General features: G+C 46.1%; 1 protein-coding gene across 1 annotated transcript in view; it reads right to left on the reverse strand.

Moving 5' to 3' along the window:
* LOC110502145 (potassium voltage-gated channel, subfamily H (eag-related), member 3) overlaps positions 1–16,118 on the reverse strand; it is a 198,297-nt gene that overhangs the window by 73,174 nt on the left and 109,005 nt on the right. The window contains exons 3-4 of the mRNA XM_036959274.2: positions 7,390–7,524; positions 1,950–2,089 (exon numbers count right to left, since the gene is read on the reverse strand). Of these exons, the coding sequence (XP_036815169.2) occupies positions 1,950–2,089; positions 7,390–7,524 (275 nt within the window). The remainder of the gene's footprint in view (positions 1–1,949; positions 2,090–7,389; positions 7,525–16,118) is intronic.

Below are 16,118 nucleotides of genomic sequence, written 5' to 3' on the forward strand. Positions count from 1 at the left end.
ACCATGCTGTGTTGTCATGTGTTGCTTCCTTGCTATGTTGTTGTGTTGTGTTGTCTCTCTTTATGTAGTGTTGTGTTGTCTCTCTTTATGTAGTGTTGTGTTGTCTCTCTTTATGTAGTGTTGTTGTCTTATGTCTCTCTTTATGTAGTGTTGTGTTGTCTCTCTTTATGTAGTGTTGTCTCTCTTTATGTAGTGTTGTGTTGTTGTCTTATGTCTCTCTTTATGTAGTGTTGTAGTGTCTCTCTTTATGTAGTGTTGTGGTGTCTCTCTTTATGTAGTGTTGTGTTGTCTCTCTTTATGTAGTGTTGTAGTGTCTCTCTTTATGTAGTGTTGTGGTGTCTCTCTTTATGTAGTGTTGTGTTGTCTCTCTTTATGTAGTGTTGTGTTGTTGTCTTATGTCTCTCTTTATGTAGTGTTGTGTTGTCTCTCTTTATGTAGTGTTGTGTTGTTGTCTTAGGTCTCTCTTTATGTAGTGTTGTGTTGTCTCTCTTTATGTAGTGTTGGGTTGTCTCTCTTTATGTAGTGTTGGGTTGTCTCTCTTTATGTAGTGTTGTGTTGTCTCTCTTTATGTAGTGTTGTGTTGTTGTCTTAGGTCTCTCTTTATGTAGTGTTGTGTTGTCTCTCTTTATGTAGTGTTGTGTTGTCTCTCTTTATGTAGTGTTGTGTTGTCTCTCTTTATGTAGTGTTGTGTTGTTGTCTTAGGTCTCTCTTTATGTAATGTTGTCTTAGGTCTCTCTTTATGTAGTGTTGGGTTGTCTCTCTTTATGTAGTGTTGGGTTGTCTCTCTTTATGTAGTGTTGTGTTGTCTCTCTTTATGTAGTGTTGTGTTGTTGTCTTATGTCTCTCTTTATGTAGTGTTGTGTTGTCTCTCTTTATGTAGTGTTGTGTTGTTGTCTTAGGTCTCTCTTTATGTAGTGTTGTGTTGTCTCTCTTTATGTAGTGTTGTGTTGTCTCTCTTTATGTAGTGTTGTGTTGTTGTCTTAGGTCTCTCTTTATGTAGTGTTGTGTTGTCTCTCTTTATGTAGTGTTGTGTTGTCTCTCTTTATGTAGTGTTGTGTTGTCTCTCTTTATGTAGTGTTGTGTTGTCTCTCTTTATGTAGTGTTGTGTTGTTGTCTTAGGTCTCTCTTTATGTAGTGTTGTGTTGTCTTTCTTTATGTAGTGTTGTGTTGTCTCTCTTGTTGTGATGTGTGTTTTGTCCTATATTTATATTACATTTATTTGTATTTTTAATCCCAGTCCCCGTCCCCACAGGAGGCCTTTTGCCTTTTGGTAGGCTGTCATAGTAATTAAGAATTTGTTCTTAACTGACTTGCCTAGTTAAATAAAGGTTTAAATTCAATTAAATTCAATTAAATGTCTACATGAACGGAATAACAAACACAAGGCTTTTTTCACTAAAGTCAAGGAGAACCTGCTCAGTCGGATCCAACAACCTTCATCACATCTGGTGTGAAGTCACCTCTCTCTGTCCTCCATTACTGGCCCAAACCCATTTCTATAGATACACATGGCTGGGACAGGAGGGACTGGATTTTGTAGATTTGAGTTCCTCAAAGCAAACGTACTCAATGTCCTTGTAGCGATCCTTGAGATGTGCTTGGACACTAAGCTGTCAAGGCAAGGTGTGTGTGTTGTGTGTCCTTGTAGCGATCCTTGAGATGTGCTTGGACACTAAGCTGTCAAGGCAAGGTGTGTGTGTTGTGTGTGTCCTTGTAGCGATCCTTGAGATGTTGTTGGACACTAAGCTGTCAAGGCAAGGTGTGTGTGTTGTGTGTGTCCTTGTAGCGATCCTTGAGATGTGGTTGGACACTAAGCTGTCAAGGCAAGGTGTGTGTGTGTTGTGTGTGTCCTTGTAGCGATCCTTGAGATGTGGTTGGACACTAAGCTGTCACGGCAAGGTGTGTGTGTTGTGTGTGTTCATGTATCTGTGTGTAATAGGGCGACTTGCATTGTTGAGTTTGATCTTGCTCTTGTCCTGTTTCTGCAGGTGTCCAGACAGGTGGTAGAGCACCGCCCGGCTGCGTCTGCGGTTGGTGTTGAAGCCTGGGGGACGGGTGACCTTGTGCATCTCCAGACCCGTCTCCTCATCTGGGAACACAGAGAAGGTTAAGGAATGAACTAATTCATTGATACATTTTAATTGACATTTTCTTTGAGAAATGGACAATCCATATAGAGTTGCCTCAGCCATGTGAGTACAACAACGCACACATAAACAATTATTTAAAAGTCATCAGACCTATTTCCATTGTGATCCTTGTGGGGGTGAAGGGTTCATTAACTACAAATCTAGGTTCAGATTGCCTTATGCCCCATCCTAACCTCATAGCCATTAGAAGATGGAGGAATGTCTGATCATGCATATCAATGGTTAGGGGCAATGTCAGTTCTTAGGGTGTGGAAAAAGAAAATGGAAGGCATGATTCAGCAGTGTATCATTTATCTTCCATCTCAACCAATTAGATTTATTTCAAATTATTCAAATTCAAAGGATTTAACCGATTCTGCTACTCATTTTCCCTCTGTCCATAACTCCATATGTTTTGCTCAAAGGTATCCACCCTTATACAGTAACTCAAAACAAATTCAATTAATTCAACGCTTTTAATTGGATGCATGTCAAATGGCCCGGACCAGACAAAGACACATTCATGTTACTGAAATCCATACCTAGGAGAGGAAACCCTTCCTCTCTTCCTGCCTCTCTCCCCCTCCTTCCCTCCCTTTCCCCCCTCCCTCCCTTGAGCCAGGTGCATCTTGGCACCATTGTTAATAAGAGTTTGTGGCCAGAGGTGAGTCTAACAGGAAGTTACTGAATGACTCATCAGTAAACCACGGGACAGAGAGAGAGGGATGGTGAATAGAGGGAGAGAAAGAGAAAAGTACTTCTTGTTATTTACTTATTTTCTTAATATGTTCATATTTTTAATTAATCATTCATTTCCAAAGGACGTCTTGGCAATATGTACAATACATATTGATGTGAGATAGAAAATGAGAGAAAGAAGAGAGAGATCGAGAGAGATCCAAATCAAATCAGATAAAATTGGTCACATACACACAGAGAGAGAGAGAGAGAGAGAGAGAGAGAGAGAGAGAGAGAGAGGTGTGAGAGAGAGGAAAGAGAGGTCCAGAGAGAGAGAGAGAGAAAAAGAGAGAGAGAGAGGTGTGAGAGAGAGGAAAGAGAGGTCCAGAGAGACACAGCCATAGCTCTTTGTGATGCATTCATTGATATTAGAAATGGTGCCCCAATTTTTTTTGTTCTAAATCCAATATGAGCCAGTGCTGAATCACGTTTAGAGAAGGTGGTATTACCGTTGAATTTTGTTGCCATACAAAACACGAATCCTGTTCATTTGTGGATAGTGGACCAGTCTTCAACAATATGCCATTATATTTTAGAATTAACCACGGCCTGTCCTCCCCGCTATTATCCAGAAGGCGAGGTCAGTACAGGTGCATCAAAGCTGGGACCGAGAGACTGAAAAACAGCTTCTTTCTCAAGGCCATCAGACTACTAAACAGCAATCACTAACTCAGAGAGGCTGCTGCCTACATTGAGACCCAATCAGTGTCCACTTTAATAAATGGATCACTAGTCACTTTATACAATGCACTCTAAATAATTCCACTTTAATAATGTTTACATATCTTACATTACTCATATCACATGTATATAATGTATTTTATACCATATATTGCACTTTGCCTATGTCGCTCGGCCATCGCTCATCCATATATTTATATGTACATATTCTCATTCACCCCTTTAGATTTGTGTGTATTAGGTCGTTTTTGGGGAATTGTTAGATTACTTGTTATTACTGCACTGTCGGAACTAGAAGCACAAGCATTTTTCTACACTCGCATTAACATCTGCTAATCATATGTATGTGATAAATACAATACAATCAGGTTCCTAGATTTTGGGGGAAAGGTGGAGGCAGCGAAGAGAGTACTGTATGAATCAGTGGTGGGATGTGGGAAAAGTCCAAATTTGGCTTTTCTGTCAATAGTAAACAGCACTCATCCTCAGAGGCTAGGAGAGTATTGGGGGAAGTCAAGCATAGTATCAGTGAAGTGGAGGTAGAGATGGTGGGGCAAGACAATGTAGGCCTCCAGGCTAATTTAGCTGAATTATGTAGAGACCTGGACATTTTTCTACTGAGTTGTACAGGGCAGAACTGTGTGATCCTATGTGTGCTCAGGTCTTGTTTGCAGGACACCCTAAGCTCTCTCTGGCACAGAGGGATGAAATGGACATTCCCCTGTTGTCCCATGAACTGGCAGAGGCCGTAACCCAAATGTCCCCAGGCCATACACCATGGGTCGATAGACTCCCAGTGGAATTTTCAAAACAATTCTGGGGAATAATTAAACTGGACTTCTTTTGCGTATTGCGTGAGTGCGTTGGGGTAGGAGAGTTGCCAATGAGCTGCCGTCGGACGGCTCTGACTCTCCTGTCCAAAAAAGGGGCTTGTGTGAGCTTAAGAACTGGAGGCCAGTGGCATTGCTCTGTGCAGACTACACAATATTTGCCAAGGTCCTGGCTAACAGACTGAAGTCCCATCTGGACTCTATAGTGCACAAGGACCAGACATATTGTGTACTGGGATGCTCAATCACGTACAACTTGTTCTTAGTCAGGGACATGTTGGACTTGTCGAGAGTTTCTAATGTGAACTTTGGACTGGTCTCTTCAGACCAGTGAACCATGAGTATCTGTTTAATGTGATGTCTGTGTTTTGGCTTGGGGAAAGGTTTTTGGCTTGTGTGAAGATGTTGTATGCTGGGGCGTCATGTATGGTCAAGGTGGGAGGGGGGCTCAGTAGGCCAGTCTGGATGAGGCGGGGCATTAGACAAGGATGCCCTCTATCGGGGCAGTTTTATACAATAGCCATTGAGACTTTTTTGGAGGGATATCCCCCCCCCCCCCCCCCCTCTGCTTCCGGGGGTTTGCAGTGGGGTTGTGAAGGAATTAACATTTTGGGGGTGTACCTGAGCTCGGATAGGTGGGTCAGGAAGAACTGGGAGGGGCTGTCACAGAGGTGTCAAGACTGGCCAAGTGGAGGTGGCTCCTGTCCCAATTGTCATATAGAAGGAGGGTGCTGATAATCAACAACCTGGTGGCATCCTCCCTGTGGCATAGTGTTGTATATGTCTGTCCACGAAGGAGGACAGGGTCTGGTGGGACTGGAGAAAAGGGTGGCTGCATTCCGACTAAAGGCGACGCAGAGACTGCTGTACCATACTGATGTCGGCTGGAGGGAACCAGCATGCACGCTGCTGAGGAGTGCTGGTGGATTAGGGTTGGACCGGCAGCTGTTCCTCATGAGGCTGGAGAGGCTGAGTATAGAGGTCTCTCTGATTTTTACTCTGCAATGCTGAGGGCCTGGAAGCTTCTAAGGCCCACAGGAGAAGGGGGTGTGGAGCCTGGGCTGTGGGTGTGGGAGGAGCCTATCTTCCAGAACCCAGTGATTTTTTTTAGATCGGTTCAATCGGCCACCCTGCAGAAGCGATTGATGGCAGCAGTTTACTAAGGCTGGGTGACCTGCGGTTGCTGGTCGGAGGAGGGGTGGAATTTGAAAGTTTTAAGGGTTTTAATGAAATGAGGATGTATCATTAAAGAAAGACAAAAAGTCAAAAAAGTCTCTCTCTCTCTCACTTTTCTCTCTCCATCCATCCCTCCCTTCCTCCCTAATCTATAACAGTGTAACACCTGTGTGCTGATGAGGCTCGTTAAAGGTTACAGTCATTATGTCCTTGTGATAAATGACAGAACAGAAAACATGAATACCTCCCTCCCTCCCTCCCTCCATTTCTATTCACCTCCCTCCCTCCCTCCCTCCCTCCATTTCTATTCACCTCCCTCCTTCCCTCCATCCCTCCCTATTCATCTACTCTATCTTTCTCCCATTATTTCACTCTGTAAGTTGTTTAGTAGACCATGTAGTAACCCTGTGTGGTGTCTGGAACAACACTGAATCAGCATCATTGAAAATAAGAACTTGTTAACTTCTTAACTGACTTGCCTAGTTAAAATAAAGGTAATTTTATTTTTAACAAACCTGATATACACCATCCAACGCAACAACAATAATAAATATGAACATAAAAGTAAATGGCTCAGGAGAATAAAATAAACATTATATCATCAGTTTAATACAAGAAGGCAAAATGTATAGTCCCAATATTTAAACCTATTTTGGGGAAGGGGGGGGATTGGGGGGCAAGTATCTAAATTGTGCAGTATTTAGCAATCATCAACGTAGCCTTTCTCTGAAGTATGAATATGATAGAGAACAGCTGTAAAACCTCATTTGACGGTATAAAATACTAAAATCTTTCTATCTTCTCTCCCTGTCTCATTCTCTCTCTCTATTTCTGTTACGGTCTCTGTCTCTCTCTACTCCCTCCCAAGTTAAGACCTACTCAAATTAGGTTAACCCATGATAAATCAGACTCTAAGCCAAGTTAAGTTAGATTCTAACTCAGGGTAACTCACCAGTCTCCGGGCCTTGCTCTGGGTCCTGGTCTAACCCAGGGTAACTCAACAGTCTCGTGGCCTTGCTCTGGGTCTGGGTCTAACCCAGGGTAACTCAACAGTCTCGTGGCCTTGCTCTGGGTCTGGGTCTAACCCAGGGTAACTCACCAGTCTTGGGGCCTTGCTCTAGGTCCTGGTCTAACCCAGGGTAACTCACCAGTCTCGGGGCCTTGCTCTGGGTCCTGGTCTAACTCAGGGTAACTCACCAGTCTCGGGGCCTTGCTCTGGGTCCTGGTCTAACCCAGGGTAACTCAACAGTCTCGTGGCCTTGCTCTGGGTCTGGGTCTAACCCAGGGTAACTCACCAGTCTTGGGGCCTTGCTCTAGGTCCTGGTCTAACCCAGGGTAACTCACCAGTCTCGGGGCCTTGCTCTGGGTCCTGGTCTAACTCAGGGTAACTCACCAGTCTCGGGGCCTTGCTCTGGGTCCTGGTCTAACCCAGGGTAACTCACCAGTCTTGGGGCCTTGCTCTAGGTCCTGGTCTAACCCAGGGTAACTCACCAGTCTTGGGGCCTTGCTCTAGGTCCTGGTCTAACCCAGGTTAACTCACCAGTCTCGGGGCCTTGCTCTGGGTCTGGGTCTAACCCAGGGTAACTCACCAGTCTCGGGGCCTTGCTCTGGATCCGGTGTCTAGCCCAGGGTAACTCACCAGTCTCGAGGCCTTGCTCTGGGTCCTGGTCTAACCCAGGGTAACTCACCAGTCTCGAGGCTTTGCTCTGGGTCCTGTTCTAACTCAGGGTAACTCACCAGTCTCTGGGCCTTGCTCTGGGTCCTGGTCTAACCCAGGGTAACTCACCAGTCTCGAGGCCTTGCTCTGGGTCTGGGTCTAACCCAGGGTAACTCACCAGTCTCGGGGCCTTGCTCTGGGTCCCGGTCCTTCTTGTTGTCAGTGATGTCCTTGTGGGACACCAGAAACAGCACCACCTCTCCCTTCTCATTCTTAATGGGCACGATGTCCAGCAGACACCAGAACTGGGTACCTGGAACGCAGATAGAGGTGCATTTCACTCACTGGAGTCACAGTGGCTCTGAAAGTAGACTACTGCTCACATACTGGTAGAAAAACACAGTGAATCAGGTGGATATTTGTAGTGGCGGATTGGTACAAAAAGAGATGGAGATGACCCTGATAAAGATGTACACATCCCAGCTAGAACATCACATTCTGAGAACCATACTGTATGTTTCTTAGAGCGTGGTTATCCTAAAGTTATTTTGCATACCACCTTCCCACAATGCCCTGGGAACGGTGCAGGATAGTTGCTTGGCTTTGGAACATTCTCAGCATTTTTAAGGAACTTGACAAGATATATATATTTTTATTGGTATTTAATTACTTTAACATAATTGTTTTTAAAGTTCAAATGTGGTTACATTTAATTTCAATATCCCTAATGTTCTAGGAACGTTCTCCAACTGGTTTGACATTGGGAACGTTCATAATTAGTTCAGAGAAGGTTAAGAAACAACATTCTTCTGTGGGAATTTCAGCACTTCAGCATACTGTAACATTTCCTACAGGTTTCCTCATCGATCTATTTAAAGGCTTGTTCTCAAATTGTTTTGCGAGAACATTCAGAAAACTTTCCATGAAAACCATCAGAAAACATTCAGAGAAAACTCTCTCTAGCCTGTATCTTGTTAAGTGTGTTCAGGTGTGTTGGCCACGCCCACTAAATGGCCACACCTGATCTTAATGAACGCTTGTTTCCTTTGAAAGGGGGTCTGTTTGAATAGTCTAAAATGAACAGCTTTGTATCAGTTAAAAAAACAGGATGTTAGCTCCCTCCTAGTGGCACAGTGGACAAATTCTATAGATAGAGAACATAAGATCATAGGTTTATTGTGCCACAATAAATACAAAAACATGTTTGCACGCTTAATGTCTAAGCAAATCAATTTTTATCTGTGCTTGAAGGTCAAAACAGTTCAACTAAGCTAGCAGTGTTATTACATGTTTTATTGAAACATGTTCTCAGAACGTTATTTAATTACTTTCCATTAATAACCTTGAATTTCCGTTCTCAGAACATTAATAAAACCTCTCAGGAAAACCTTCAGGGAACCATAGCAAAACATTCTCAGAACTTCCCTGCAACCTAAAAATATATGTTCCCAGAATAGGCTAAATGTTCACTTCTATTCTCAGAATGTTTCGAATACGTTCCGTTTGACCAGTCAGGAAGCGTATGGCTTTGTTCCCAGAACTAATGGGAAACCAAAAATGTACGTTCCTATAAATTCCAAGGAACCAAATCAGCTACCTGGTATGTGAGTACACACTGTCACACACACACACACACACACACACACACACACACACACACACACACACACACACACACACACACACACACACACACACACACACACACACACACACACACACACACACACACACACACACACACACACACATCATCCTGCTCTAGCCCAGTATGTTTGAATAACAGCAAAACACAGAAAACAACATCTCACTACCTCACTTTATTTTGTTTTGTGTCTCTGGATGGGCACTCTGTGTATGCAAGTGGTGTGCCAAGTCTTAGTTCAAAACAAGCATGTGTGTGTGTGTGTGTGTGGGTGTGTGTGTGTGTGTGTGTTATTTTGCTAACTCATTTAAATGCTGTGTGGTTATGCATGTCTAGCTTCACATTCTGCCCCCTGAGTCAAAGCCTACAGCTTCCCTATTAGACATTGTTATTACTGATGGAGCGAGAGAGACACGCCAGGATGTCTTTATTAGTGAATAAAAGCTTTTTCATCTTAGAAAGCGTAGTTCCAAAAGGGTCATTCAGAAAGTGAAATGAGTTTGGCCCTAGCTGGCTGTATGATAACACATAAGCTAAAAAAAAAAAAATGTTTTACAGATTCTATCTTGATTGATCTAGAAGAGATAATAGTTTGCTAGTCTCTATTCAACTGATGTCATCCATACAGTATTAAGGTACATCCTGTTAGATTCTAGCTTGAAATATAATTATTCATGTTATTATACTAGAACTTATTGATTACTTTACACATATAATAGTTAAATATGTTGGGGTCAATGAAGGGTAGATAATAACTAGGTGTATGGAAAGTTACTGAGTGAGGAAGAGGGTGTCACGACTTCCGCCGAAGTCGGCTCCCCTCCTTGTTCGGGCGGTGTTCGGCGGTCGACGTCACCGGCCTTCTAGGCATCGCCACTCCATTTTTCATTGTTCCATTTGTTTTGTCTTGTTCCCTGCACACCTGGTTTACATTCCCTCATCACACTCTGTTCCTCCCCATGTCTTTGTGTGAAATAGTTTTACGTGTTTAGTGTTAGTGTTACGCGCCAGACTGGTTCCTGGGTATCGTGTGTTTGACCCGTGTTTTCGCGCTTATTCACTTTTGCCATTGGCTGGAGGGGTTTTTGACGCAGTTGCGTCTGTCTTTTGTGCTTCTGCCAAATAAAGTGCTCCTGATCACAACTCTCTGCTCTCCTGCTCACAACTCTCTGCTCTCCTGCTCCTGATCACAACTCTCTGCTCTCCTGCACCTGATCACAACTCTCTGCTCTCCTGCTCCTGATCACAACTCTCTGCTCTCCTGCACCTGATCACAACTCTCTGCTCTCCTGCTCCTGATCACAACTCTCTGCTCTCCTGCTCCTGATCACAACTCTCTGCTCTCCTGCACCTGATCACAACTCTCTGCTCTCCTGCTCCTGATCACAACTCTCTGCTCTCCTGCTCCTGATCACAACTCTCTGCTCTCCTGCTCCTCATCACAACTCTCTGCTCTCCTGCTCCTGATCACAACTCTCTGCTCTCCTGCTCCTGATCACAACTCTGCTCTCCTGCACCTGACTTCTTACCAGTAGCGCACAACCTTGACAGTGGGAGGGCAGACAGTTTACATTCTGTCAAATCAGGGTATTGATCAATCTCATGGCTCCTAAGGAGGGAGGCAAAGGGCAACAGTCTGGTCTCAGTCACTGATAAAGTAGGACAGCCGAGGATTAGGGAGGAGTCAGGAATTCGGACCGCTGTCAGGTCAGATGAAGTGACAAGGGACAGTCCTGTTACACAGATATACTTACACGCACACAAAGGTTCTAGCAGGAGGCGGGGACATTACTACACCAGTGAGAGGAACCAATTAACCAGTTCCTGACTAGCAAGAGAGATGTATTGGCTGTCTAGACGTGCAAGGAGTTGACTCCGCCTAGTAGGAGGGGATAAATATATGCGTTTGTGTAAACATGTCTTTCTCTTAGCAGCTGTTTAACCCAGAGGGTGAATGTACTTTGTTTGAGCTTTTCCTAGTAATCCATTTGAGTTTTTCCTCTGTTTGTTCAGAACCTAACAATCCCCCTTTCTTTACAATAACGTATGGGTTGTTGTGACCAGGGGTGAAAGTCCAAAAATGAATCATGTAATATCACATTTACATAAGTATTCAGACCCTTTACTCAGTACTTTGTTGAAGGACCTTTGGCAGCGATTACAGCCTTTCACTGCAACTCTGCATCGAGGTTTAGGGAATATGACTTTAAAAAGTAGAACTGTATTTCACACTGTGATGGTTAAACTTTTCAATTGATCCGCAGTTCACCGGCGTGCCGAACCGTGGGTGGTGATCCGTACGGATCACGGATCAACTACGGCCTGTTACACCACTAGTACTTAGGGCCGTTGTCCTGTTGGAAGGTGAACCTTCACCCCACTCCAGAGGTCTTGAGTGCTCTGGAGCAGGTTTCCATCAAGGATCTCGCTGTATTTTGCTCCGTTCATCTTTCCCTCGATCCTGACTAGTCTCCCAGGCCCTGCCGCTGAAAAACATCCCCACAGCATGATGCTACCACCACCATGCTTCACTGTGGGGATGGTGTCAGGTTTCCTCCAGACGTGACGCTTGGCCAAAGAGTTCAATCTTGATTTCATCAGACCAGATAATCTTGTTTCTCATGGTCTGAGAGACTTTAGGTGCCTTTTGGAAAACTCCAAGTGGGCTGTCATTTGCCTTTTACTGTGGAGTGGCTTCCGTCTGGCCACTCTACCATAAAGGCCTGATTGGTGGAGTGCTGCAAAGATGGTTGTCCTTCTGGAAGGTTCTCCCATCTCTAAAGAGGAACTTTGGAGCTCTGTTATAGTGACCGTTTGGTTCTTGGTCACCTCCCTGGCTGTGTTCTTGGGGACCTTCAATGATGCAGAATTTATTGGTACCCTTCCCCAGATCTGTGCCTCGACACAATCCTGTCTCGGAGCTCTACGGGCAATTCCTTCGACCTCATGGCTTGGTTTTTGCTCCGACATGCACTGTCAACGGTGGGACCTTATATAAGACAGGTGTGTGCCTTTACAAATCATATCCAATCAATTGAATTTACCAAAGGTGGACTCCAATCAAGTTCTAGAAACATCTCAAGGATGATCAATGGAAACAGGATGCACCTGAGCTCAATTTAGAGTCTCATAGCAAAAGGGTCTGAATACTTACATAAATAAGGTATTTCTGTTGTACATTTTTTATAAATTTGCTAAAATGTCTGTTTTCACTTTGTCATCGCTTTGTCATTGTATTGTGTGTAGATTGATGACATTTTAGAATAAGGATGTAATGTAATAACGTGTAAAAGAGAAGGGGCCTAAATTCCTTCCGAATGCACTGGAATCTCAGAGCCTATACCAAAGCAGGACATAGAAACCCAACAATCTACAGAAGAAACTAAATATTAAACAACAACTAGTATTTTGCATGCCGTGGCTAAATGCCAATAGTTCCAAATTAGTTTCAATGTTTGTTCTTGGGTGAACAGTTTTACAACAAGTCTGATTTATAACGGGAAACATGCATTTTTTAAAATTTTACTAGGCAGGTCAGTTAGAAACAAATTCTTATTTACAATGACAGTCTAGTGGGTTAACTGCCGTCGTCAGGGGCAGAACAACAGAACAAACCCCCGTCAGCTCGGGATTTTATTTAGCAACCTTTCGGTTACCACTAGGCTACCTGCCGTCCCTACACTCTAACCACTAGGCTACCTGCCGCCCCTACACTCTAACCACTAGGCTACCTGCCGCCCCTACACTCTAACCACTAGGCTACCTGCCGCCCCTACACTCTAACCACTAGGCAACCTCCCGCCCCTACACTCTAACCACTAGGCTACCTGCCGTCCCTACACTCTAACCACTAGGCTACCTGCCGTCCCTACACTCTAACCACTAGGCTACCTGCCGCCCCTACACTCTAACCACTAGGCAACCTGCCGCCCCTACACTCTAACCACTAGGCTACCTGCCGTCCCTCCACTCTAACCACTAGGCTACCTGCCGTCCCTACACTCTAACCACTAGGCTACCTGCCGTCCCTACACTCTAACCACTAGGCTACTTGCCGCCTCTACACTCTAATCACTAGGCTACCTGCCGTCCCTACACTCTAACCACTAGGCTACCTGCCGTCCCTACACTCTAACAACTAGGCTACCTGCCGTCCCTACACTCTAACCACTAGGCTACCTGCCGTCCCTACACTCTAACCACTAGCCTACCTGCCGTCCCTACACTCTAACCACTAGGCTACCTGCCGTCCCTACACTCTAACCACTAGGCTACCTGCCGCCCCTACACTCTAACCACTAGGCTACCTGCCGTCCCTACACTCTAACCACTAGGCTACCTGCCGCCCCTACACTCTAACCACTAGGCTACCTGCCGCCCCTACACTCTAACAACTAGGCTACCTGCCGTCCCTACACTCTAACCACTAGGCTACCTGCCGTCCCTACACTCTAACCACTAGGCTACCTGCCGACCCTACACTCTAACCACTAGGCTACCTGCCGCCTCTACACTCTAATCACTAGGCTACCTGCCGTCCCTACACTCTAACCACTAGGCTACCTGCCGTCCCTACACTCTAACAACTAGGCTACCTGCCGTCCCTACACTCTAACCACTAGCCTACCTGCCGTCCCTACACTCTAACCACTAGCCTACTTGCCGTCCCTACACTCTAACCACTAGCCTACCTGCCGTCCCTACACTCTAACCACTAGGCTACCTGCCGTCCCTACACTCTAACCACTAGGCTACCTGCCGCCCCTACACTCTAACCACTAGGCTACCTGCCGTCCCTACACTCTAACCACTAGGCAACCTGCCGCCCCTACACTCTAACCACTAGGCTACCTGCCGTCCCTACACTCTAACAACTAGGCTACCTGCCGTCCCTACACTCTAACCACTAGGCTACCTGCCGTCCCTACACTCTAACCACTAGGCTACCTGCAGACCCTACACTCTAACCACTAGGCTACCTGCCGCCTCTACACTCTAATCACTAGGCTACCTGCCGTCCCTACACTCTAACCACTAGGCTACCTGCCGTCCCTACACTCTAACCACTAGGCTACCTGCCATCCCTACACTCTAACCACTAGGCAACCTGCCGCACCTACACTCTAACCACTAGGCTACCTGCCGTCCCTACACTCTAACCACTAGGCTACCTGCCGTCCCTACACTCTAACCACTAGGCTACCTGCCGTCCCTACACTCTAACCACTAGGCTACCTGCCGTCCCTACACTCTAACAACTAGGCTACCTGCCGTCCCTACACTCTAACAACTAGGCTACCTGCCGTCCCTACACTCTAACCACTAGGCTACCTGCCGTCCCTACACTCTAACCACTAGGCTACCTGCCGTCCCTACACTCTAACCACTAGGCTACCTGCCGCCCCTACACTCTAACCACTAGGCTACCTGCCGCCCCTACACTCTAACTACTAGGCTACCTGCCGTCCCTACACTCTAACCACTAGGCTACCTGCCGTCCCTACACTCTAACAACTAGGCTACCTGCCGTCCCTACACTCTAACCACTAGGCTACCTGCCGTCCCTACACTCTAACCACTAGGCTACCTGCCGCCCCTACACTCTAACCACTAGGCTACCTGCTGCCCCTACACTCTAACAACTAGGCTACCTGCCGTCCCTACACTCTAACCACTAGGCTACCTGCCGTCCCTACACTCTAACCACTAGGCTACCTGCCGCCCCTACACTCTAACCACTAGGCTACCTGCCGCCCCTACACTCTAACAACTAGGCTACCTGCCGTCCCTACACTCTAACCACTAGGCTACCTGCCGTCCCTACACTCTAACCACTAGGCTACCTGCCGCCCCTACACTCTAACCACTAGGCTACCTGCCGCCCCTACACTCTAACAACTAGGCTACCTGCCGCCCCTACACTCTAACCACTAGGCTACCTGCCGTCCCTACACTCTAACCACTAGGCTACCTGCCGTCCCTACACTCTAACCACTAGGCTACCTGCCGTCCCTACACTCTAACCACTAGGCTACCTGCCGTCCCTACACTCTAACCACTAGGCTACCTGCCGCCCCTACACTCTAACCACTAGGCTACCTGCCGTCCCTACACTCTAACCACTAGGCTACCTGCCGTCCCTACACTCTAACCACTAGGCTACCTGCCGCCCCTACACTCTAACCACTAGCCTACCTGCCGCCCCTACACTCTAACAACTAGGCTACCTGCCGCCCCTACACTCTAACAACTAGGCTACCTGCCGTCCCTACACTCTAACCACTAGGCTACCTGCCGCCCCTACACTCTAACCACTAGCCTACCTGCCGCCCCTACACTCTAACAACTAGGCTACCTGCCGCCCCTACACTCTAACAACTAGGCTACCTGCCGCCCCTACACTCTAACCACTAGGCTACCTGCCGTCCCTACACTCTAACCACTAGGCTACCTGCCGCCCCTACACTCTAACAACTAGGCTACCTGCTACTCCAACGCTTATAAATGTCAATATATGTTTGTGCGTGTGCAGACTTTTCGATTCTTAAACAGGGCCCTAATGTGCATGCAGGATTATTTATCCTGGCCACTCCACCTATCAGTGATTCAACTGGAGCATCAAAAACAACCCTGACAAAGTCATGTAACAGGTGGTCATGTTGTGGTTGTACATAAAGGGATATAATCAGGATGAAACAGCCTCATATTCATACAGACAGTGTCCTGTTACACGGCTGTTATGGTGAACGCTGTGCTCTCTGTCTCAGGTGGGTGGATGGCTGGATGACATTAGCTGGATGACATTAGCTGGATGACATGGTGTTCTAAAACACTGTGTGAATACAGACCTGAACCAGAGGATGAGGGACAGGGCTTAATAACCCTCAAATCCTTCTGGAAGCTCAGGTTGTGTCGTGAGGTCACAAGCATTCACTCACACACATGGAAACAATCACTCACTCACTCACACACACACACAGACAGACAGACAGACAGACAGACAGACAGACAGACAGACAGACAGACAGACAGACAGACAGACGCACGCACGCACGCACGCACACACACACTTCTGTTTGATGATCTCTAAATGGTTTCAGCCCCAGGCCTCACTAAACTTTACTACATCTCTCTTCTCCTACCCAAGATGCCTGTAAAAATGCTAATGAATATGCAGGGACAACCTTAAATTTGTATTTTTTAAGTCTCATTGAGACTGTCCTTCATTTGGCTGTGCTTGTCTTTGTCTACAGCTTATTTAT

Source organism: Oncorhynchus mykiss, chromosome 22 (assembly GCF_057628025.1).
Source record: "Oncorhynchus mykiss isolate SJ-2025 chromosome 22, ASM5762802v1, whole genome shotgun sequence".
NCBI classification, from domain to species: domain Eukaryota; kingdom Metazoa; phylum Chordata; class Actinopteri; order Salmoniformes; family Salmonidae; genus Oncorhynchus; species Oncorhynchus mykiss.